Here is a 24,930-nt window from a genome sequence, read left to right on the forward strand (position 1 = left end):
GAATGCTAACATCCATCAGGATTTGGAAGAGTCAAGGAAGGATTCTTTCTTAGAGCTTCCAGAGGGAGTGCAGCCCTACAGACACACTTCTCATCTCCAGAACTATGAGATAATAAATTTCTGTTGTGTTTCATCTTTTTTTTTTAAAGAACACAGTGCCTAAATAAGTAAGCATTTGCTTGATTGAACTAATAAATAAATTGAACTGCCCTTAGGAGAGAATTCCCAATACTGCCATCTGGTAATTACCTAATACGAAGGCTGGATCACCCAGGGCTGAATTTAACCGACCCCAGAGATCTGCTGCACTCCCCTCACCCTCCACAGATTTCCAGTCGGCACTTTAGTTTCTCTCATTTATTTTCGCTCGCTGATAGCCAAAAATCGACAAGTATCTGTAGGAAACCCAACATAAAAGAGTCATCAAGGTGACCTAAACAGACCAAAGGAATCCAGAAGAAACAAAAATAATGCAAGAATCAGAATATATCTAAAACTGTTTTTAAAAGGCACAGGAAAGAAGAAATAGAACAATACAGAGAGCGCTTAGATGTTAAAAATATAATAGAATTTTAAAAAATATAGGTATAGGCTTGGAAGCTAAATCTTTCCAAGTTTTCTATAAAGAATAAAAATAGAGAAAACTAGAAAAATAAGGAGAGAAAAGATAAGAAAATTAGATCACTCCAGGATATCCTGAGAGAACAGTGAAAATAAGAAATCGTCAAAGAACTAATACAAGAAATAAAGGGCAGAAGTTTCCATATTAAAGGGCCCACTAAGTGTTCAGTACAAAAAACAAGACATCTCATGTGAAATTTCAGAACAAAGATAAAAAGATCCTAAGAGCTTCTAGAGAGGAAGAAACAGTTCATATACAAAGGAATAGACAGCTAAATATTTCTTAATAGCATTATATTTTCTTAATAAGTAAATAAATAATACTTTATTAAATAATAATTATAATGCTATTAAATACTCAGCTTTAACTACAGTGGACTTTATAAAGAATATTAGTGTGAGTCCCATTTGTTTTCTTTCCAGTTTCTGCCAGATTTTATTTTCAAATTTCAGTTAAATGCTGTAGAAATTTATGACAACAGTAACACTGAGCAGTTTTTGAGTTTTTGCCCCCAAATATTTATTGCATGCCTACCTGCTTTGCCACAAACACCAGGAACACAGTGAAACTGGTACCATCCACAGTAAAAATTACTGGGAGATATTTTTCAATTCAAACTGGCCTACCATCTTAGACATTTTATCACTTTAAAATATATTCTATATATAATATGAAACGTATACATTGCATATATGTAATATGTTTTTATTCTTCCAATATAGAATTTCTGAGTGCAAATTTCTAAAGAGCAATATATATTTTTTTTGTCTGGACGTCAATAGATGATAGACGTGAGGCTTTCAGTCTTCCCTGTGATTCATATAAACGAAGGATCCATCTCTTAGAGAGTAATCCTATAATCTTTGTATGTCTTGCCCTGAAATTATATGCCTGGTTGCTAGTATTTAGGAAATAGGGCATAGTAAGAGTCCCATGGTTTAATGCTGTGTTTCCTCAAACCTTACCTTGCATCAGACTCACCTGGAAAACCCATTACAGTATACATTGCTGGGCTCTACCATCAGGAATTCTGATTCAGTAGGTGTATTAGTTATCTTATTAGTGCATAACAAATTATCACAAGCTTAGTAGTTTCAAACAACACAACTTGATTCTTATGGTTTCTGTAGGTCAGGAATTAGTCATGGATTAGCCAGGTCCTCTGCTCAGGATCTTTCACAGGCTACAATCAAGGTGTTGGCCAGGACTGAGGTCTCATCTGAAGGCTCAGCTAGGGAAGGACCCACTTTCCCCACTTTGAAGCTCATGTGATTGTTGGCAGAATTCAGTTTCTTGAGGGTTGTGGCCATCCTATGGTTATCCTTAGTTTCTTGCTGCCTGGGCTCTTTCAAGGTAGCCATGTGTTTCATCAAAACATGCAAGCTGAACGCAATAGAGCAAGCCTACTAGCAAGACAAAAAAAATGCTATGATTTTTTTTGTAATCTAATCAAGGAAATGAAATACCCTCAATGCTGAGGTATTCTGTTGGTGACAAGCAAATTTCTCAAGAGGAGGGTATTATAGAAAACTAAATACCAGGAGGTAAGGATTAAAGTCTGCTGTCCAGAGTAGGCTTAGGGTGGGCTGAAGAATTTGCATTTCTAACAAGTTTCCCAGCTGATACTGATACTGCTGATCTGGGACTCACTTTGAGAACTACTAGTTTAATATTATCTTTCCGTTTCATCAGCATAATCCTCTTCTTTGCCTTGTGTCTCAGACTGAAGTTTCTCTAATGCAGTTTCTACAGAAAATAAATCTCGAGATTCCTGGCTTGGGGATGGGGACCTGGGGTAAGAGGAATGGTTACCAGGCAATTTGGGGTTGGGAAAGACAACTTGGAGTCTCAACTTTTCTATATATTTATCTTTAGTCAATCTCCTTATTTCCAGCTCTACTTCACACGCACACTGCCTTTCGTGGTGCCCCCTGCCTCCAAGCGCTGTGCCTGGGTTCAGATGGGCTCCCTTCCTCTGCAAAATCATTTTGCAGGCACTTGGGCTGGAGCATTCCCCACTCTGCCAAATCAGTTAACTCTTCTCCATCAGTGACTTTCCAGTTCTCCAAAATGTGTTGATGTCTTTGTCCTCTGTTGTTTCCTCTTCCATTTTCTTCATGTGATATATTTTTAAAAATCTTTTACTATTTTAGCATGGTTTGGGGAGGAAATTGGGAAAAAACAACATGTGATTAGTTCACTGTTTTTAGCTACAAATTAAGCCAAACTTATATTGCAAGGAAAAGGTTTAAAAAAATAAATCTTTAGATAATATGTTGTGCTTCATTTTTTTATTAAAGAAAAATAAACAGTGGCATGCAAGCTGAAGTTTGCATAGTTTCATTCTTGGCATATCATGTGATCAGAAACATACCCATTGAGATAGAGAATAGCTGTAGAAAGAGGAATTTTTCTAAAATCACAATTTTTTTTTAGAAAAAATTTATCCATTGCTAAAGGACTACTTTAGAGTGAAAAGGGTGTAGAACTGATGGAAGTTTATTTATCATAATCAAGCATGTGATAGAGTGACTGAACAACTGTTAGAATGAACTTAAAGTAATGTGTTTGGATGCCCTATAATTTCTTCACAAGTTATATTTTAAAATGGTAACAGTGATGATAATATTAGTTAATGTATGTTTCTGTGTAGTGCATCCCACTTAGGATATTTTGAGAAAGTTGGCATGTATTTTTCTAATCTCCTTTATAATAATCAACATTTGGCAAAAAAGAAGCCTCAGTTTTGCTTGGCAAACTTACAGAAATGAAAACATCTGGAATCAATAAGAGGAATGCCAGAGGGAAAAGCCGGCTTCATCTGGCTGCCAGAAGAGGAAATTTGTTTCTGGTGAAAACTCTAATAGAATCTGGAGCAGATGTGAATCTAAAAGATAATGCAGGTTTGGATTTTTTAAATTTTAATTGTCTTTATAATTTGAACTCACATTTTACACACACCCCATTTTGAACCTGGCTGCTAAATAACTAACTTTGAACAATCTTTTTTTTTTTTTTTTAATAGTATATTAGTTGAATAGTCAGATTTATATTGGTTCCTGCCAGTTGCTAAAATAACCTTCTTCTAAACAGTTTTTAACATGCATTTGGGAGCATTCAGTGGGAGTCTACAGAATGGAGAGTAAAGGAAGCTTTATGTAGGCCTTTTCCTTTGAGGCCTTAATACCATTCCCTAACTTTGGAGAGAATGCAGAATTTTTCCCATTTCCTGTCTGTTCTTCCCTTTCCTCCTCTTTCTCTACTGTTTCTTTCCTCTCCTTTCCCTTGTTTTTATTTTAACCCTCCAGTTTTAAATTGATCTAACATTTTGCTCAGCACAAAAGAATCTTGTATGAGGAATTCCAGAGGGAAAAGCTCAAAAATTAATTGAATCAAATGTCATTTTAAAGAGAAATGTGACAGTGCAAAGATACAAGTAAGAAAGTCAGACATGATCTTACTCTATTTTAATATCTGAGTTGAAACAAATTGACAGTATTTACTCTGGTCCCATTATATTTTATGTTCTGTGAATCTTCTGTTTTGGCACTGTTTTTTGATGAGATCAATTTGTTTTAAAAAATGAAACTTACACATTTTAAGGCCATAATTTTCAATATTATTTTTTGTCCAATACTTAGTATATGTTTGAATCAATATATTCAGTACATTAATGCAAATAAACTTAATAAACATATTACATGAATATTGATTTGTAAGCAGCAGCTTACTTTGCTTTTTCTTTTTTCCTTTTCTTAGGTTGGACACCACTACATGAGGCATCTAGTGAGGGATCTGATGATATAATTGTAGAGTTGTTAAAAGCTGGTGCGAAGGTTAATTCTGAAAATCTAGATGGAATTCTACCCTTACATGATGCTGTTGCAAACAATCATTTAAAGGTACAGTGCACATCAAATTTGGTTCTTATTTTTCTTAGAAAAATGAGTGAAGAAAATGAAGATATTTTTTCTTTCAAAATACCTTTGTTTTAAAACATCAGCATTGCCAAGAATTACTAAGTATAATTTTTTTTGACAAATTTTTTTATTAGTTCAGGTGCACAAAACAATGTAATAGTTAGACATTTATCATTTATATCCCTCACACAGTGACAACCCCCTCCCCCAATCTACTATCCCTCTGACATCACACACAGCCACCACATTTCCACTGTCTCTATTCCCAATGCTGCCTCCCGCCTCTCGCAACTATATATATATATATATATGTATATATATATGTCCATATATATATATAAAATTATAGTTGACATAAATGAAGATATTTTAAATTGAGAACTAAAGTGATTCCTTAAAAGATTTTTAAAAACTTCTTAAAATTACAAATGAAGATAAGATATTGTATGTAGATTGGAAAATCAGTGTATTTCTTAATGAATCATTTTTCCACTGTCTCTTCGTCACATAATTCATGTAAGTCAGAATAAAATTAAAGGGCTTAAGAGTAAACACAGGCTATAAGTGTAGTACATTCCATTTAAATGTCTTAAACGATTTGCTGTTGTGTATAAAAGAGTCTAATAAAGTGATGATACATGTGACAGAGAATGCAAGACTTTTTTAACTCGGAATTTCTCAGTGGGTTTGAGGTATAAAGGAAATAGATGAAAACACAAGTTGGTTGTTTCCTGGGGGTTGACTGTGTATTTTTCTCCTTTGCTTTTCTTAATCAGGCAATGTGGTAAACATATCATAAGCGAAAATTACCAGGGTCACTATTTTAATAATAGTGAATTTCAAATCTAGTCTTTAAAATTCTTCAGATTTTTAAACTTGCTTTTTGTTTGACAAGTCTTAGGAGAAAACTTTTATTGTTATCAGTGGGCAATAGATTTCAGAAACAATTATTGGCTTTAAAAAAAACAGTTAAGGAACCCACCACCAACAACAATATAAAACCAGTGTTTGTATTAAAAAATTCCTTGGATCTTTCACTAACACCTATTTATCTGTTTCTACATATTTTTAAGAGCCTGGTGATTTTTATTTAATTTTGCGAAAGTACTTTTATTACTGTTTTCAGCCTAAATGTTGTCATGTGAAGGAATAGTATTATTGAATTTATTCTTTGCAATGTTTCTGTGCACGGAAACCCATTACAAACTCAATGTCCAAGATTTATATTGGGGCCTGGGCATGTAGGCACCCTCTCTCTCTACCACATTTCCCCGAAAATAAGAGCTAGCTGGACCATGAGCTCTACTGTGTCTTTTGGACCAAAAATTAATATAAGACCCCGTATTATTTTAATGTACTATAAGACCGGGTCTATAATATAGTATAGTATAGTATAGTATAGTATAGTGTAGTGTAGTATAGTATAGTATAGTATAATATAATAATGTAATGTAATATAATACCCGGTCTTATTTTAATATAAGACCAAGTCTTATATTAATTTTTGCTCCAAAAGACGCATTAGAGCTGATGGTCCAGCTAGGTCTTATTTTCAGGGAAACACAGTAGTACATAACCAAATTCCAGACTCACAGAAGCATAAACCACCTTGCTTGTGTAGACAGCTTAAGCACAGTGAATCACTTTTATCACTTAAGGAAAGCTTTATATCAACACAGGATACTGTGTACCACCCAAGTGCACAGATTCCAGCTAAAGGCTAACCTTGCAAACAGCCTTTCTGGATAGCAGCAGCCTCAGGCCTGCTATGTTAACTCTTTTCCTAACAGTATTGTATTTAAGTTCTAATTGAAACATATACTAATTTCTAGAACAGCAAAAGATAGAATAAAGCCTGGCCTAATTTTTCTGAGAAAGTTGTATGGCAGCACATAGGGCATCTTTTATCTCATGGTTGATTTTTTTGCACTATGACCTCAAGGAAGGTCTTTTCTCAGAAATTTTGAGGGGCATTACAAGTTTTCTCTAGGTCCTCTATTAATTCTGTCCTAATCAAATCCTGGGGTGGTTTTGTGTGTGTGTGTGTGTGTGTGTGTGTGTGTGTGTTAAGGTTAACAGTTTTCCCGGTCAGTTTCTCATTTGTCAGTGGCTTCACAGGTGCTTTAAGCATTTCTCCAACATTGTTTTAATGTATGACTTCAAGAAATCCTACATCTGTGCGTTATGACTTTGTAATCAATTTAGTGGTGTGTTTCCATTTTATTGTTGTCTGTTTACAACATCGGTGACTAGTGGTAAACTGACCAATGATCAAGAGAAAGATTTTGATTTAATGGATGAAAAAGATGTCATGTTAGTGAGCAGGGAGGCTGTTTGATTAGGTCAAAATTTTTAAGTTCTTCTTGAGTAAGAATTTTCCTATTTTGAAGACTCTAGCCTCCCTCATAGCAATTTGGTAACTTCAAGGGATGGAGAAAATGATTACTCAAATAAAGAGGGTCTTCTGTGAAAATAAATGCCAAGAGCTGAAAATTAACCACAGGAAATAGCAGAAGGGGAGCTTGGTTTAAGTGGATAAAATGCTAAGTTCGATACTGAAAAACTTGAATTCTAGGCCTACTTCTGCTGCTTGAGAAAGAGTATCTTTACCCCTGAAATAAGGAATTTGATAGAGAGCTGTGCTGCCCTATACTGTTACCACTAGCCACATGTGACTAGTTAAATTACTTAAAATTAATTAAATTAAAAAATTCAACTCTTCAGTTACATTAGCCACATTTCAGGTACTCAAGTAGCTACATGTGGCAAGTAGCTACCACAGTGGAGTTTGCAGACTAGAATATTTCTATCATCACAGAAAATTCTGTTAGATAGTGCTCTGGTCTAGAGTAGAGATTTTTAATATTTCCTATAAGGGCTAGATTAAACAGTTTAGGTTTTGGGGGCCACATAGTCTCTGTTGCAGCAAATGAACTGCTGTTGTAGTGCAAAAGCAGTCACAGACAATATGTATATGAGCTGCTCCAATAAAACTTTATTTACAGAATCAGGCAGCAGACTGGATTTGGCCTGTGGGCTCTAGTTTGCTATTGTGTGATCTAGAGGACCACCTATGTTCTTTCACCTAAGAGGTGATAAAGACAAAGTTTGCTTTTGGAGTAGCCTTCCATATTTCTGTTGCCTTTATTCTAAGGAGAAATATTCTATTTGAAAAGAAGAAGATTGTATTTTTAATGATATTTTGGTGCCGTTGATACTGATACACTGATAACATCTTTCCTTGGAGTTTCATTAACTTTTTCTCTGTGTGACAGTTCTATCATTGGTTCATTTTATTTCTGACTCACTTTCTCCCTTTGTCCCTATTTCTTTATCTTGAGATAGGATATTGATATATAAACTAGAAAGATTAAAAAGAGAGCAAGAGAGGTAAATATATGGTATTGTAGACCTAATAATATCAATTCTATCACACCATATAAATTGAATTCTTAGGTAATTTGTCTTACTCTTACATGACTACAAGCAAAGTTATTCAACACCGTATTTTCTTTTTCAGCTTTTAATTTCTTTGTAAATCTTAATTTCTGTTTTATTTTCTGAGGTGGTCACATATTCCACCTTGTAAAATGTAGAGAACAAAAAGATAAGGAAAAGGAGAGTGAGAGAAAAAGGTAAAAGAAAAAGATAAAAAGTGAATAGGGATGGACATTCACTTTTGGACAAGGTGGAATAGCAGGGACAAGATACACGTTTCCACCTTAACCACTAGAAAAATGAACAACATACGTAAAATTAGTTTTGAGACATTGGGCAACATGCAGCACAGCACAGTGATCCTGAGAAAAAGGAAACAAATGAAATGAATCCTATGATTGCCCCACCTTATGGACTAGAGGAAGTTTTCAGGCAGAAGCTTAAGGAAGGAGAAAACATCAGCTCTATAATCTCAGAGAGTTAAGGAGATAGAATTTGGAGTTTAAAAGGCTCCAACAGCTAAAGTTTATGGGGCAAAATACCAAAGAGAAAGGATTTGCACAGAGAGAACTCTCCTGAGATTTGATGGGGAATCCTGTAGATTCTTTGTCTGATCTACAAATGTGTGTAAGAAAACTACATAATATTAGGCAAAGAGCCGGCAGGGAGGATTGGCAGAATCATTGCTGTTGCTTAGAGAGGAATGAAAGTAGATCATGTTTCCACCAGCCAGGGTGGAAGGACCTCTTAAAACATGGTAGCATCAAATAGAGGGTATTTCTTACATAATTGGGTCAACTTAGCCCTACACGAAAGATTTCTCTGGACCCACCTTAAAACTTAAACAAAAGTGTCAAAAAGATCATACTGATTCCAAGTAATCTAATTGTGTCTCAAGGTATAAATCAAAGATAAAGCAATAGAAATTATCCAAAATGAAACACAGGGAGAAGAATGACTGAAAAAATAAATAGAACATCAATGTTCTATAATGCACATACAAGCTTAACCCCCAAATGTGGGATGTAGTCAGAAAAATATTTGAAGAATAGAGGCCCAAATTGTCCAGATTTAGTGAAAACTGTATGCTCACAGAACCAAAATCTCAGCAGCCCTCTATTAAAGGAACATGAAGAAAACTGCACCAATGCACATCATAGTCAAATTGCTGAAAACCAATGAAAAAGGGAAAAATCTTTGAAACAGTCAGAATTTTTTAAAAGATACATATGTATCCAGGAACAAATATAAGAATGACAGCCAGTTTCTCACCAGAAACTGCAATCCACTGGAAAAAGCAGCAACAACTTTAAAAAAATACTGCAGAAAATAAAAAGAAAAGAAAATTTGTCAACCTAGAATTTTATACCCAGCAAAGTCTTTCAAAAGGTGATGTTGGTGAGGATGTGGAACAATTAGAACTCTCTTATATTGCTTATGGGAATGTAAAATAGTGCTGCTGCTGTGGAAAGCAGTTTGGCAGTTCTTTCAAAAAGTTATACATAGGAGCCAGCTCGGTGGGTCAGGCAGTCGGAGCTCTGTGCTCCTAATGCTGAAGGCTACCAGTTCGATTCCTACATGGGCCAGTGGGCTCTCAACCACAAGGTTGTCGGTTCGATTCCTCGACTCCTGCAAGGGATGGTGGCCTGCACCCCCTGCAACTAAGATTGAACACGGCACCTTGAGCTGAGCTGCCGCTGAGCTGCTGCTGAGCTCCCAGATGGCTCAGTTGGTTGGAGTGTGTCCTCTCAATCACAAGGTTGCTGGTTTTACTCTCACAAGGGATGGTGGGCTGCGCCCCCTGCAACTAACAATGGCAACTGGACCTGGATCTGAGCTAAGATTGAAAAGACAACAACTTGACTTGGAAAAAGCCCTGGAAGTACACACTGTTCTTCATTAAAATCCTGTTCTCATTCCCCAATAAAATCATTAAAAAAAAAAAGAAAGAAAGAGTTATACGTAGTTACCATATGATCTAGTAATTCCACTACTAGGTATAGGATGTCTGACAATTACATTTGCAAATTTGTTGCAAGGATGTTGCTAACCTTTTGTGATATCAGAGGGATTATTCATTATGAATTTGTACCAACTGGGCAAACAGTTAACCAAGTTTACTATTTGGAAGTGCTGAAAAGGCTGCCTGAAAAAGATGACCTGAACTTTTCATCAATAATTCAATGCCCTTGCATCATGGCAATGCACCAGCTCACATGGCACTGTCTGTGAGGGAGTTTTTAGCCAGTAAACAAATAACTGTATTGGAACACCCTCCCTACTCACTTGATCTGGCCTTCAATGACTTCTTTCTTTACCCAAAGATAAAGGAAATATTGAAAAGAAGACATTTTGATGACTTTTAGGACATCAAGAGTAATACGACGACAGCTCTGATAGCAATTCCAGAAAGAGTTCCAAAATTGCTTTGAAGGGTGGACTAGGCACTGGCATCGGTGGATAGCTTCCCAAGGGGAGTACTTCAAAGGTGACCGTATTGGATATTCAGCCATTGCTGAATGGTATGTAGCACTTTTTCTAGGATGAATTCTCAAACATAATTGTCAAACGTCAATACATAAAAAGCTGATAGAATTAAGAGGAGAAATATACCAACCCACAATCATAGTTGTAGACTGCAATTCTTCTCTTAATAAATTATTTTAAAATACATACACAGATATAGAAAGCCATAAACAACATTATCAACCAAGTTGATCTATTTGACATTTATTGAGGACTCCAACAACAGTGGCAGAATACACATTCTTTTCAAGTACTCAAAGAACATTCACTAATATGGCCCATATGCTGGGCCATAAAACAAGTTTCAATAATTTTAAGAGATGTGGAATCATGCCAAGTATGTTCTCTAACCAAAATGGAATGAAATTAATAAGTGAAAAATGTCTGGAATATCTCCAAATATTTAGAAATTAAACTACATACTTCTAAATAACCCATGAGTCACAGAAAAATATCACAAGAGAAATTAGAAAATATTTTGAACTGAATTAAAATAACACTATATCAAAATTTGGAGATGCTGATAAAGCAAAACTTAGATGGAAATTTTAAACCTTAAGTGCTATGTTAGAAAAAAAGAAAGGTGCAAGAGAATGATGTTAGCAAGATGGCAGAATAGGAGTTTTCCCAACATTTTCCCTCCAACCGCCACAGAACGTTTGATTTTGGCAGTCATCTAGGGATAAGAGTACCTTTGTGGGAGTCCAGGAATCCCATGGAGGAGTTCCAGCACTCTGTTGGAGAAAAGAAAAAAAAAGAAATCTACTAATAGCCACACTGGAGAGAGGAGGAGGAACAGTTTCACTTTGCCCATGTCATCCCTTCCCCCAAAGCAGCATGGCTCAGTGCCAGGAGAAACCCCCCTTCCTCCTCGGTGATCTGTGATTTCTCCTGTGGGGGAAAGTGAGAGTGTGAGTGTCTGATCAGCTGAACAGGATGCTGCCCAAGAGGCCCACTTCTTTCTCACCTCACTCAGATTACTGAGCTGATCTGTAGGATTAAACGGCTGGGAGAGGCTGGAAATACAGTAGTAAAGGCTTAGAATTCATCAGAGGTGCTACTAACTGATGCATTGTTCTTTCTATAACTGATTTGCAGACACGTTCATGAAACCCACCTACAAGATACTGGAGATGCCTCTCCTTTGGATCTCCCTAACTGACTCACTGACATCCCCAGTGCTCTGCATACCTCGCCCATGTCCCACTCCCATGACCCCTGCCCCCCAGTATGCATTCCTGTGGACAGCAAGGGTGAGCCTTTGCCCACAGCTAGTAAGCAAGCACAGAAAGCCAGTACAATTCTGCAGGATTTCTAGGAACCACCTTAGAAAAATAAACAAGAGGCTATCAACACCTGGCCTGGTTTCAGGGGATCAAGATTGTTCTTAAGAATCCCCACCCCACCACCACTACCTTCATCTCCGCCAAGAAGGAATAAGAAGTATGGATCAAATGCATCTATAGAAAAGATCTGAGAAAGCCTCAGAATCCCTAGATGAACTGACATGTGAAGATACCTCTCTCCCAAAGCTGGTTAGTACAGACTAGAGAGGTGACTACTTCTTCAAATGTGAAGATAGCAACACAAGACCACAAGGAGCATGAAAAATCAAAGAAACATGACTCCCAAGGAACACAATAATTTCCCAGTAACCAACCCCAAAGAAATGGAGATCTATGAATTGCCTTACAGAGAATTTAATATAATTGTTTTAAGGAAGCTCAGTAATCTACAAGAGAACACAGGCAACTCAATAAAATCAGGGAAATAATACATGAACAAAATGAGAGTTTCAACAGATAGATAGAAATCATAAAAAAGAATCTTTTTGTCTACATAAAGATTTGTATTCAAATGTTCATACAACATTATTCATAATAGCTAAAAACTATAAAAACTCAAATATCTATTAACTGATAAACGAATAAATTGTTAAAAGTAACAAACTCTTTTTTTCTTAGAATCATTTTCATTACGAGTGTTCTTTGACACTTCTTCACATGCATTGCAGAATGTGTATAACTTCCAGTCACAGAAACAACACTGTTTTCAAACTAGATAAGTAGCAAGTAGCCAGAAGAAACTATTGATACACACAATTATATGGATGAATCTCAAAATCATCACGCTAATTAAAAGAAGCCAGACACAAAAGACTAACTACTAAATGATTCCATTCATATGAAATTTCTGTAAAAGGCAAAAACTCTAGTGATTGAAGCAGATTACTGATTGCCAAGGGCCAAAGGGTAGTGGGAAAGGATTGACTGCAGAGGCATACTAGATTTTTTTATGATGATGGAATGTTTCTAATTCAGATCGTAGTAATAAAGTTAGTGTAAAAAAAACCCCAAAAAACAACAGGCAAGGGGCTTACATATTGGTCACCTAACTTTTGCCAAGCTCTGTGCTTGCTCACGTCCACCTATCATATTACCTGGGACTGTCTCCCAACTTTATGTAGCCTTTCCTGTTTAGTGCGTTTCAGCCCTGTTGTTGTTCTCTTAGACTTTTTTCTAGTAATGTATTACTGAAAAGCAGCTTTTCAGGGGTTTATTTTCTCAGAGCCTAGTTCTCTGTGTCTTTCAAACTAATATATTAAATTAACGCATGTTAATATATTAAAGTCCAAGATCTAAATGAAGGCCTAGTCTTAACACACAGGCCTAATGTCATTATTAATATGGCTTAAGTTTTTAAGAGTCTAGAAAAGCTTTCTAAATGCTCAACATCACTAATCATCAGAGAAATGCAAATAAAAACCACAATGAGATATCACCTCACCCCAGTCAGAATGGCTATCATCAACAAGACAAATAGTAACAAGTGTTGGAGAGGCTGTGGAGAAAAAGGAACCCTCATACACTGTTGGTGGGAATGCAGACTGGTGCAGCCGCTATGGAAAGCAGTGTGGAGGTTCCTCAAAAAAATTACAAATAGAGTTACCATATGACCCAGCCATCCCTCTCCTCGGTATCTACCCAAAAAATTTGAAATCATTTATACATAAAGACACATGTGCTCCAATGTTCATTGCAGCTTTGTTTATGGTGGCCAAGGCATGGAAACAACCAAAATGTCCTTCGATAGATGAATGGATAAAGAAGTTGTGGTATATATACACAATGGAATACTACTTGGTGTTAAGGAAAGATGATATAGGAACATTTGTGACAACATGGATGGATCTTGAGAGTATAATGCTAAGCGAAATAAGTCAGACAGAAAAAGCAGAGAACCCTGTGATTTCACTGATATGTGGTATATAAACCAAAAACAACAAAAGAACATGACAAACAAATGAGAAAAAAAACACCTCATAGACACAGGCAATAGTTTAGTAGTTACCAGAGGGTAAGGGGGTGGGGGTGGGAGACGAGGGTAAGGGAGATTAAATATATGGTGATGGGAGGAGAACTGACTCTGGGTGGTGAACACACAATGGGATTTACAGATGATGTAATACAGAATTGTACACCTGAAATTATGTAATTTCATTAACAATTGTCACCTTAATAAATAAATAAACAAACAAACAAATAAATAAATAAGCTTTCTTTTCCAAAAATAGCTTTCTCTCTCCCCCATATAGTATTGGAAAGATGGTCTAAGAAATCTGTATTTTTTTTTTTTAAAGATTTTATTGGGGAAGGGGAACAGGACTTTATTGGGGAACAGTGTGTACTTCCAGGCTTTTTTTCCAAGTCAAGTTGTTGTCCTTTCAATCTTAGTTGTGGAGGGTGCCATTCAGCTTCAAGTTGTTGTCCTTTCAGTCTTAGTTGTGGAGGGCACAGCTCAGCTCCAGGTCCAGTTGTCATTTCTAGTTGCAGGGGGCACAGCCCACCATCCCTTGTGGGAGTCGAGAAATTGAACTGGCAACCTTGTGGTTGAGAGCCCACAGGCCCATGAGGGAATCGAACCGACAGCCCTCGGAGTTAGGAGCATGGAGCTCCAACCGCCTGAGCCACCGGGCCGGGCCGGCCCAGGAATCTGTATTTTTAATAATTCCACAATTGACTTTAATTATCACTCAGGCATGGAAACTACTGGATTGAGACACTGCTCACTTCATCTTTTAAAAACAAAACACACAAAATACCTTTACTTAAACTTCAGTAAGGTGTATCAAAAACCTTTGCAGGAGATTCTTTCCATATGCCACTATCTACTAACGTCTGTTATTACCTCAGTTGGTTTTTTCACCTCTCTAAAGCAAAAAAGGGGATTAAGGGACTAGTTTCATTAAGAGCCCACTCTGTGCTGGGAACTTTACAAGGGCTTACATTTAATCCTCATAGGTGACAAAAATAAGATTCAGATGGTAAGTAACTTGCCCAACGACAGAGCTAGGAAGTAGCAGCAGTGAGTTCTGTATGCTTGACTTGAAAACAAACGTTTTCCTTTATGCTATGCTGTCTCTAGGCTGATGGAACAAACGAGGGGCTATCCTTGTGATTTCTGCTGGCCCCTTTGCTCCTAAATGTCTCTGCTTCTCCATTCCTGGACAGAAGCAGAAAGAGAAAATCTACTAGCATGTCTCTATTTTAACAAAATCCTGATTATCTTTTTCCTACTCAGAAGGTGATGTTTCAGCGGTTTGAGGCACTTGCTTGCCTCATGCAAATGGAATCACGGGCTGCTTTTTACTCATTGACTTATACCATAAACTAATTAATGGCCATTTTTAACTTTGATCAATTACAAGCTGCCAAAACACAACTTTGAGTTTTTTAGAGAAACCTTATTGATACTAGAAACTTATTTTGCCCCTAAAATGTCACAGTCTCTTTGACCTCAGTTTCCTCTTCTGTAAAATGACTGAGTTAGAGTAGATTGTTTCTAAATTTCTTTTTATCTTTAATGTTTGTGAATATACATCAGTTATTTAGGACATAATGTAATAATGTATTTGCATGGACATTATTAGAATGGACATTAGGTTCCCAGGCTAGCTCATAAAACCTCTTTGAACAAGTACCTGAAATATAGTCCAAGTAGAACTTCATTCAACTATGTTTAATGGCAGTTTATAATATAATACAGACCTGAGATGATTCTTGCTCCCTTCTGCATGCCATCCTCCAGCAGTAGGGGCTTGGGGCAAAGGGCTCTGTTAAAGAGATAGAAGACTCTTATTGCAATGAATGGTACTTTCCTGTCATCGTGTTTGGTTCTCCGATGGGAGAACCAGATTAAGCCAAATCAGTGGATCCGTTTAGAGTTGTCATATCAAATTTAACAAAAATTCCTTTGGCCAGAGTCTGAAAACTTTTTTTGATAACTGTTGGTGGTTGGTAGTGGTGTCTTATAATAAAAGCAGAAATTATTGATCTGTTTATAGAGATAACTTTGGAAAAATACCTTCTAGGCAGCTGAGATTCTACTACAACATGGAGCAAACCCTAATCAAAAAAATCGAAAACAGAAGACTGCTTTAGATGAAGCAGATGATGAAAAAATGAAAGCGCTGCTAAAATCTTACGGTGCTAGTGAGAGTGGTAATAGAGATGACAGTAACGCTGTGCTCACTGGTATGTATGTCGGTATTGCTCGCTGTTTTATACAGGTGTATATCTCTGCTTAGAAAAAGAAAATCTTCATGTTTGTTACGTAAATTGTTTTATAACTAGGGATAGAAGTTTTGTATGTTTATGAAACTCTTGAAAAGCATTATTTATTTTTAGAAAATAAATAATTTCCAAACTTGGTTTAATTTATAGATCATATGATACTATTGTATTGGAATTACATGTTGAAATGAAACCCATGTCATTCATTAAATAAACATTAATTTCCCTAATATTAGGTCTGAGATAGAGATGCAACTGAAACTACACATTGGTTTACGTGGAGTGGCGATGTAAAATGATGACATTATACTACTGAGCTCTTTGCAACTAAGAGTTCATTACTTCAGAATCAGTAATGATTCATGTAAAAGTTGGACTGATACCAAATTTTAAAGAATCTGATATTATAATGATAGAATATGTTTGTTAAGCAAATATATATGTGTGTAATATATATTATAGTGAAAAGAATATTTCAGGGGAATGCACAGCCAGCAGAATTTTATGAACTATTTTTAGCAGTAGTTGCATTTAAGTAATATAATGAATTAGCTATAAGAAACAGGCATTTAGTGAACACTAGTTTAGAGAACACATTTGTTGAGTACCTGCTATGCAAACCAGGCACTTGCCCATGAAGAGCTTCCTGTCTTGTGGGGAGACCAACCAGGAAAAAGGCAGTTAAACAGTTTATTAAGTGTTGAGAAGGGATTGTTCTTAATTTTCCCTTTTATTTGAGCCTTGATTTATAGAGAAAGAAACCTAGTAACATAATTCACGTGTTTCTGTGGTCAGAAATCCCAAAGGGATGAGTGGTATAGGATACAATAGTTATATGGGAGGAAATACAGAATGGGAATAGGGTGAAAGAAATTCAGAGACAGTGAATCATAGTGATACAGATTAAGAGCGTGGACTTTTAAATCAGATCTGTTTTCAATACTAGCTAGCTATGTGACAGTTAATTACACAACTTCCTGAATCTCTTTAAGCTTCACTTTTCTCTTCTGTAAAATGGGTATCTCATCCATTTTCTCACCTGTTTCATATGACAATTAAATAAGATGATTCAGGGAAAGAGTTTTATTTCTAGCATGTGATAAGTACTCAGTAAATGCTAGTTGTAATTAGTCAATTGATAATAAAAATTCCAAGGTGCTGGACAACATTAAGATATTATAATAATTGTAGACTTAATTTATCCTTCCCATACCTGTCACCATTATAACTGGTAAAATGAAGCTAAATTTTTGTACATTCTTATTATATTTTCTCATTTTATTTTTTAAAGTAAAAGTTTCTACTGCCCAGTCCAAAAGACAGTGTTTTTGTGATGACTGCAAAACTGTTGAGCCACCTTCTCTTTCATACCAAGAAAACACAAGAGAAAGCCTTCTCGTGGTGAGTGAAGTTGAAATCCTTTGTTCTTCAGCTGAGAAAATGCCATTCTTTGGAGCAGCCAGCCTTTGGCTATTGGCAGCAGTCTTTCCATTTTAAGGACATGCGGGTTGAAAATGGTTTTTTGTCATAAGAAAATATAGCATAACTGAACAGAATAAGCCAAGAAGATATGTTATATGGTTAACTCTTGATTATCTGCATTGATTAAGAATTAAAAATAGCTGCTGTCTTTTACACCTAGGTTTGGTTCATTGTCTACATCTTATCCCACAGACACTGCCACTGTCATAGTGTGTCTTCACTCACCCACTTCCTAAAAGTATCTAGGATACATACTAGGTAGAAAAGACCCTCAAACCCAGACAGAGAAGAGAAAATCTGGTTTATCTAACCTGGATCCCACATGTTTTATAGTGATAGTGTTTGCTATGTGAGAAACTCCTCATGTAAAGGTATAGTTTTGCAAAAATAGCGTAGTAGTTGCTCAGTAAAATACATATTAATTGATGTGATGTGTATCCTTAGTTTGACAAAAAAATGAAGTGGACTAGACACTAATAACTTAAGCAAAGTAGCATCCTCAATGAAATATTATTTTGAATAAGACTGTATATTGATTAGATTTCTCTTACATACTTTCTGTTAGTGTAGAGGGGGAGATTGTCATTCATTGAACCTAAATTATGATCAACCATCTAATTTATACCTAAATATTTAAAGTAGTATTCAAGCTAAATTGCATTTGCCTGCGTGCTTTGAAATATTTTGCGTTGTTTCCTGGTATCAGTTGTAATGGATGAAAAGTCAACACTCAGGCTAATTGTCATTTCTTTGTAGATAATGTCATTTAATCTTGCAGTATTTAAGATTTTTCTCTTAGTCTTTTATGTTCTACAGTTTTACTAGGTCCTATCTAAATGTGAGTGTATTTTTATTAATTATACTCAGAACTACTCATGCTCCTTTAATCTGAAGAAACATTTCTCCTTTGTATTCTGGTAACTCTCAGCCCTTATATGTTTGAATATTGCCTCTCCTCCATTCTCAGTATTCTCCTTTCTTGGAGCTCCTATTTAGATATCTGTTAGACCCATCTCCATGTCTCCGAATATGCTTTTCATATTCTCCATCTTTTTAACTCTATTATATTCTGGGTAATTTACTTTGATCTCTCTTTTAATTCATAATTTCTCTCCTCAAATATTTCTAATCTATTTAAACTATACATTGAGTCTTTAATTTTAATGACTTTGTTTTGTTTCTAGAAATTGTATGTTTTCTTTTCAAATTTTTGTTTAAGAAACAAAACAAGAACACTTTTCTGCTCTTGCCTTACAGTATTGATAGCATTGGAAAATATATATTTCCAAATGTTTTTAAAGGCATTTTAAACTCTCCTCCTGACTTTTTCATGATAACATAATTCTTCGTGTGGTTTACAATTTTTTATTATAATCTCATTTCAATGATGGTTGTTTATTCGGGGAATTTTAATGTGCCTTGGCTTTGTGTTCAACATTTGCCTCTACTGGGACCCTAGAGGTTTGTCAGTTACACACCATTTTTTATGCTAATTTCTGCATTTGGGTTACTGAACCACATATTGTATAAATTTAGTTATCATATATACATTTGTGACAAAGTTTTGGGTCTCTACTTTTCAACCCAAAGCCCTGGGTGGGTGATAGTAGAGTTTTTCTTTCTTTTTTCTTTTATTAAAGTTTATTAGGGTGACAATTGTTAGTAAAGTTACATAGGTTTATGGATGGAAGTAGAGTTTTTCTAATCCTTATCTAACCTAGAGCACCCACTCTAGGCCACTAGTTTATGTAAGGACTCCATTCTAGCTCCCTCCTCAGGTGGGCCTGAGGCCTTATCTCCTGTCCTGTGTAGGCATTAAAGACCCAGCCCCTAATATCTGTGTTTGTTCCAGATCCCCCATGGGCCACTGCTAGCTTTGTTTCTGGAACCAGGGAATTTCCCTTCCTTTTTCCATGCATAGCTGTGTGCGTGTTTAAAGTTTATTTTGTCCAGTGTTTCCATGTGTTTGGAGTAGACTGGGGTCCTTCTATATCAGCTCAGCTCACCTTATTGACCATAAATATATTTAAGGTATATTTTCATGTAAAGATTAGAACATTATATAAAAACTGCTCTTTATTAACAACATAGGTATTTGCTTAAGGAATAATGTATATCATTTTAGATGACAGGTCTCAGAGAAAATGTACTGGAGATAGAGGAGTCTAAAGAAAACCAACTTTACAAAAAAGAGAAAGAAAAACTCAAAACAAATATGAGGGGGTGGCCGGATGGCTCAGTTGGTTAGAGCACAAGCTCTCAACAACAAGGTTGCCAGTTCAATTCCCACATGGGATGGTGGGCTGCACCCCATGCAATAAAGATTGAAAACGGCGACTGGACTTGGAGCTGAGCTGCGCCCTCCACAGCTAGATTGAAGGACAACGACTTGGAGCTGATGGGCCCTGGAGAAACACACTGTTCCCCAATTTGAAAAAAGAAAGAAATATGAGGACTTTAAAGTAATTGTTTTTGAATATTGGAGATTTCAAACTAAACTGGGGTGAAGGGTGACTCTAGCCACATACAAAGGAAATGATTTTAGTTTGGTGTTACCTTCAAATCACAACCTATATAGGCAGCCTCCTTCCTGTCCCCATATAAAATAAGGACAGAAGTAACAATAATAATAGTTAACATTCACTGAGTACTTATCGTATGGCAAGCTCGCCTCTAAGCACTATATTAACTTATTCAGTCCTCATAATAACCCTTCTAGGTAGGTTCTGTTATGATCATTACCTTCCTCATTACAGTTGAAGAAGTTAGAGACATTAAGTAACTTAATCAAAAATTACATTTTTATTAAGTAGCAATGCCAGTTAAACTCCAGGCAATCTAGCTGTAGAGCTTGTACTCCTCGCCACTGTGCTATATTGTACACAATTGTAAAAGAGGTGTCAGAGGCCAAGATGATCTGCCGTGGTAAAACTAACATCTGGAATAAGATTATAGTGAAGTTTTACAGTAAACAGAATATGAACTGTCTAAAGCTGCTTGTTCTAAAGACATGTCCGAGGTTAGGATGTTTTTAGAGATAAATAAGCAATAATAAAGGGCTATGAAGGGGAGTCTTAGAGGAACATTATGCTGGACTCTCCATGATAGAATGTGGAGCTAATGTGAAGAGTTATGGCTCATGGTGGCTGAGACTAGGTGCATCCACAATATAAAGCAAAACAGTAAGGAAAGTCAGCATCAGAAATTGTTTTCTTTATCCAAATCTGTAGGTAGAGGCTTAGCCTGGGTACAAAGTCAGACCTTTAGTTTGTTTTTATAACCATAGCCATTCAGTGTAAACAGAGATAAATCTAGGGTTTTTTGTTGTTTTTTTTTACATATTTATATTTTATAGTTTCATTTTGATTTATTTCATAAATGACAGCAGTGAGATTGCTTTTCCACATAATTGGATGGTTTTATTATGTGCATTTTCCATATCCCTTGTGGGCACCAAAGTAAAATTTCAGAACAACATTTCAGAAGGCTTTGAGGACCTGGACCTACACATTTTAAAAATGAACGTATATTGAAAATATATTAAAGGACAGATAGTATGAGTCAATCCATCAGTTTTCATCTATCGAGCAACAACTGTATATCCAATGGTGTGGAAACCATACACCAATATGAAAACCACGCTCCTGCCTACAAGATCTCATTATCTTGATGGAGAAATATAATGTATAAGACATGTATATTAATACTAAATTCTGTAGCACTGAAATTCTTAAGTAATTCTGAGAAAGGAGAAATCAGTATGAATTAGATTAGTCAGAGGTTTCATGTATGAGATGGGTTTTATATAGTAGCAAGCAATATTTATTGAGCTCTGACTTTGGCTGGCATTGTCCTAAGCACTATGTGTGTTACTCACTTCAGGCAGGGAAAGGATAAGTAACTTACTGGAGTCACCCGCCTAAGGAAGAGATGGAGCCAGAATTCACATCCAGGCAATCTGACTGTAGAGTTCACCCTGTGATTTCATCTCTCATAAGAAAGAGAGAGATCTGGGCAGAGTAAATTGAAGGCGTTCCAGCCAGGAAGATTAGTACTGACAGGGGTAAAAGGCGTGGTCTTAAATCCCGGTTGTGAGTTTTTGAGTAGTGTTTTGTGTGTCTAATATTATGTGTGAGATTTTAATTGTGGACAGTGATAGTCATAAAGCCTTAAAGTGAACTGGTTGCATATATGTTATCTTTAAATATCATATGCTGAGTTTTTTTCTCCTATACCTATTATTATTATAATGGAAGTCAATAAGAAATTATGATTCTTTATGTGGTTGCTACTCTTATAATTTTCCAAGAGTAGATCTGCTACATAAATCAAGATATACTTAAGTTTACTTTTTCCCCCAAATATGCAATATTTATACAATTAAGGTTAAACAAAGCATGGATGGGTACATTTGGAACATAATGCATATCAGAGAGAAATATCTACCTTCTTGTGATGAACTTCTTAGTATTTTTATTTGATAGCATCAGACCATCAGTGCCATTCTACAAGATATAGAAGAAAAACAAGAAAATTTATTGGAGTTTGAAATAAGAACCCCTGAAGATGCAGGTAAATATGGGCTTCTACTCAAGTTTCATTATTTCAGGCATCCAAGGTCATTGCTATCTGATTTTCTTAAAGTACATGTTTATTTTAAAGCTCACAGTGGCTGAAAAAGTGGTCTCTTTTTTAATGAGAGTAAAGTGCCAGGAATGATCATTACTAGCCAATGATGCAAACCGGTAGTTGGTATAATTGTTGATGAAGATACGTGTTGACTCAAAGTGCAGCATGAGTAATTTGAGAGACACTCAGAACCGTGATCAGAGACAAGCAACTACTGGTGATATATTTAGATGAAAATATGACAAAAAGCATAAGATAGCAATTAGAGAAAAGATTATATTACTTTTTGTCTCCTCAGCTTCACCCATCTATGGTAACCCTTAAAAACAGATTAGAAAAGGACGGTATAGTGGTGACAGGAGTACAGCAAATCCTCACACCTTCCATGTGAGCAGAAAGGTCTTACCGAATAGGTGTCTTTCTGTTTACAAAACACTAGTGGTTCAAAATAGTAAATTAAACTGATCTCTGACCTAATAATCTTTATTTCTCAAAACTTAAGTGAATATTTGCAAACCTTTGATAGCTTCCAGCTATGGTTTCTTGAGAGCTATCTCTCAGTTAACTGATTTTTTACTTTATTACCATGTTTCTAGAACAATACATCGAAAAGATGGTAGAGATAAAAGAGGTTATGGATAATGTGCTTGCCAAACAGAAGGCAGAAAGGGATGATCTGGCTAAAAAATACAGGTGAGTGAAAAAAATAAGACTACTTTAGAGTTTTCAGAATTTATTTACTTTGAGCTGCAATCGTAAGGCCTAGAATTTCGTAAGAATACAAATGTTGCTTAGGACCAAAAAAAATGATTTTCTGAGGTCATCTGTCACCTCCATGGAGAATTGTACTTTCCAGAAAGATATTTTTCTTCTTTATTACTTGAAATATTCAGAAAACAACATTTTAGTATCTTAAAAAGTTGTCTACAGCCAAGAATTTTATGAAAGGCTTTCTGGTCATGAATCCTAAAACTAAATTTTGTCCCTAGTAAACTCAAATTTTTTACATTAAAAAATTTTCTTTTTGCTGTCACAGATGTCCTTCTAAGCAGTTTAATCATGTATATTTTGTGGTTTTGTGTACTTCTAAATTCTCAGGGTTCTTAAGGAATGTTATCCAGATTATATTTATATACCTTTTTGCATCCTTTTTTGAGAAAGATGTTTTATACACACACACACATATATACATACATATGTATGTATGTATATATATATATATTTTTTCTTGTTTGGGTATTACTTTTATTAGTTTTTCATAGATTTAGGTACATATGCACACTATTGTTTTTTTTTTTTTGTGATGAGAACTTTTAAGATCTTTTGGCAGCTTTCAAATATGCAATACAGTATTGTTAACTATAGTCACCGTGCTCTGCATTATGTCCCCACAACTTATTTATTTTATAGCTGGTATGTTTGTACCTTTTGACCACCTTCATCCATATCGTCCACCTCCCACCTCTGGCAACTATCAAACTGTATCTATGAGTTTCGTATATATACATATGTATGTGTATTTTTTTTTAGATTCCACATATAAGTGAGATCGTGGGTATTTGTCTTTCTCTGTCTGACTTTTTTCACTTAGCCTAATGCTCTCAAGGTCCATCCATGTTGCCACAAATGGCAGGATTTCCGTCTTTTTATGATAATGAATAATATTACACTGTGTGTGTGTGTGTGTGTGTGTGTGTGTGTGTGACATTTTCTTTATCCATTCATCCATTGATGGACACTTAGGATATTTCCATGTGTTAGCTATTGTAAATAATGCTACAGTGAATATGTAGATACCTTTTCAATTCTATTCTTTATTCACATGTAACCTTTCTAATTTTTTAATATTCTTGTCTTATAGTCATTGGAGATCTATTGCATACTCATTTTTTTTTTCTGAACTTATTTAAAAATCAGTTTATTTTTATTTATAAATCTATCTTTTATCCCCATTTTGTTTTTCTCTCTAGTGAATAAATGTCTCAAATTCTTTTCTATCTCCTATTTTCCTAATAGTGTAAAGCAAGAGAGCTTATAGGACCTACAGCTGGGTAATTGACTACATGATATTTCAAGGGGACTTTGGAGAAGACTAAATTCAATTTTCCTTTATGTCTTATGATTAACAAAATATCTAGAATTTTGGAAAGTTCCTGATCAGTTAGGGTTTCAAGTGTAAATCTTTACTAATATTGCTATAAGACTTAAAAACCTCGTAAACTAAAGAGCATTTTTATTTTCTGTCTGGACTGTTTCAGTTTAAATGTGATACTGTTAATTTCTTTTTTCTTTTCTCTCTATTTAGCTTCTTTCATTTTATGCTACCAGTTGTTTGTTAATCTGATTTCTTCTTGCTGTTTCTTCCACTACATGTACTATTTGCCTTAGTACAGGTCTACTTGGAGTTCAGTACCAACAACTCTAAACTGTGATAGGAGAAACAGATATCTCTATTATTGCTTTCCTTAAAACAGCTGCTCTTCACGGGTGGTCCCTAACAGTCCCTGATACCATTTCAAGGAGTCATTGAAGCCAGAACTATTTTTTATAATAATACTAAGGTATTATTTGCCCTTTTTGCTCTCCTTCTCTCATGATTGTACAGTGGAGTTTTCTTGAGGCCACATGATGTGTGGTGTCATCACTCTGATAGCTAATGGAATGTGTGCTTGGGTATGCTTGTGTTTTAAAAATTTCTCAGTTTTATTTTCTAAAACAATAAATATTGATAGATAAAACC

General features: G+C 35.6%; 1 protein-coding gene across 1 annotated transcript in view; it reads left to right on the top strand.

The window, feature by feature from the left end:
• Positions 1–24,930, top strand: part of ANKRD31 (ankyrin repeat domain 31) — a gene marked incomplete at its 3' end in the record, with an annotated part of 132,675 nt that overhangs the window by 77,795 nt on the left and 29,950 nt on the right. Inside the window, exons 16-21 of the mRNA XM_081053573.1 lie at positions 3,388–3,525; positions 4,382–4,524; positions 15,878–16,040; positions 17,371–17,480; positions 22,046–22,133; positions 22,787–22,883. Of these exons, the coding sequence (XP_080909699.1) occupies positions 3,388–3,525; positions 4,382–4,524; positions 15,878–16,040; positions 17,371–17,480; positions 22,046–22,133; positions 22,787–22,883 (739 nt within the window). The remainder of the gene's footprint in view (positions 1–3,387; positions 3,526–4,381; positions 4,525–15,877; positions 16,041–17,370; positions 17,481–22,045; positions 22,134–22,786; positions 22,884–24,930) is intronic.

This window comes from Rhinolophus hipposideros (genome assembly GCF_964194185.1).
Source record: "Rhinolophus hipposideros genome assembly, chromosome: 7".
NCBI classification, from domain to species: domain Eukaryota; kingdom Metazoa; phylum Chordata; class Mammalia; order Chiroptera; family Rhinolophidae; genus Rhinolophus; species Rhinolophus hipposideros.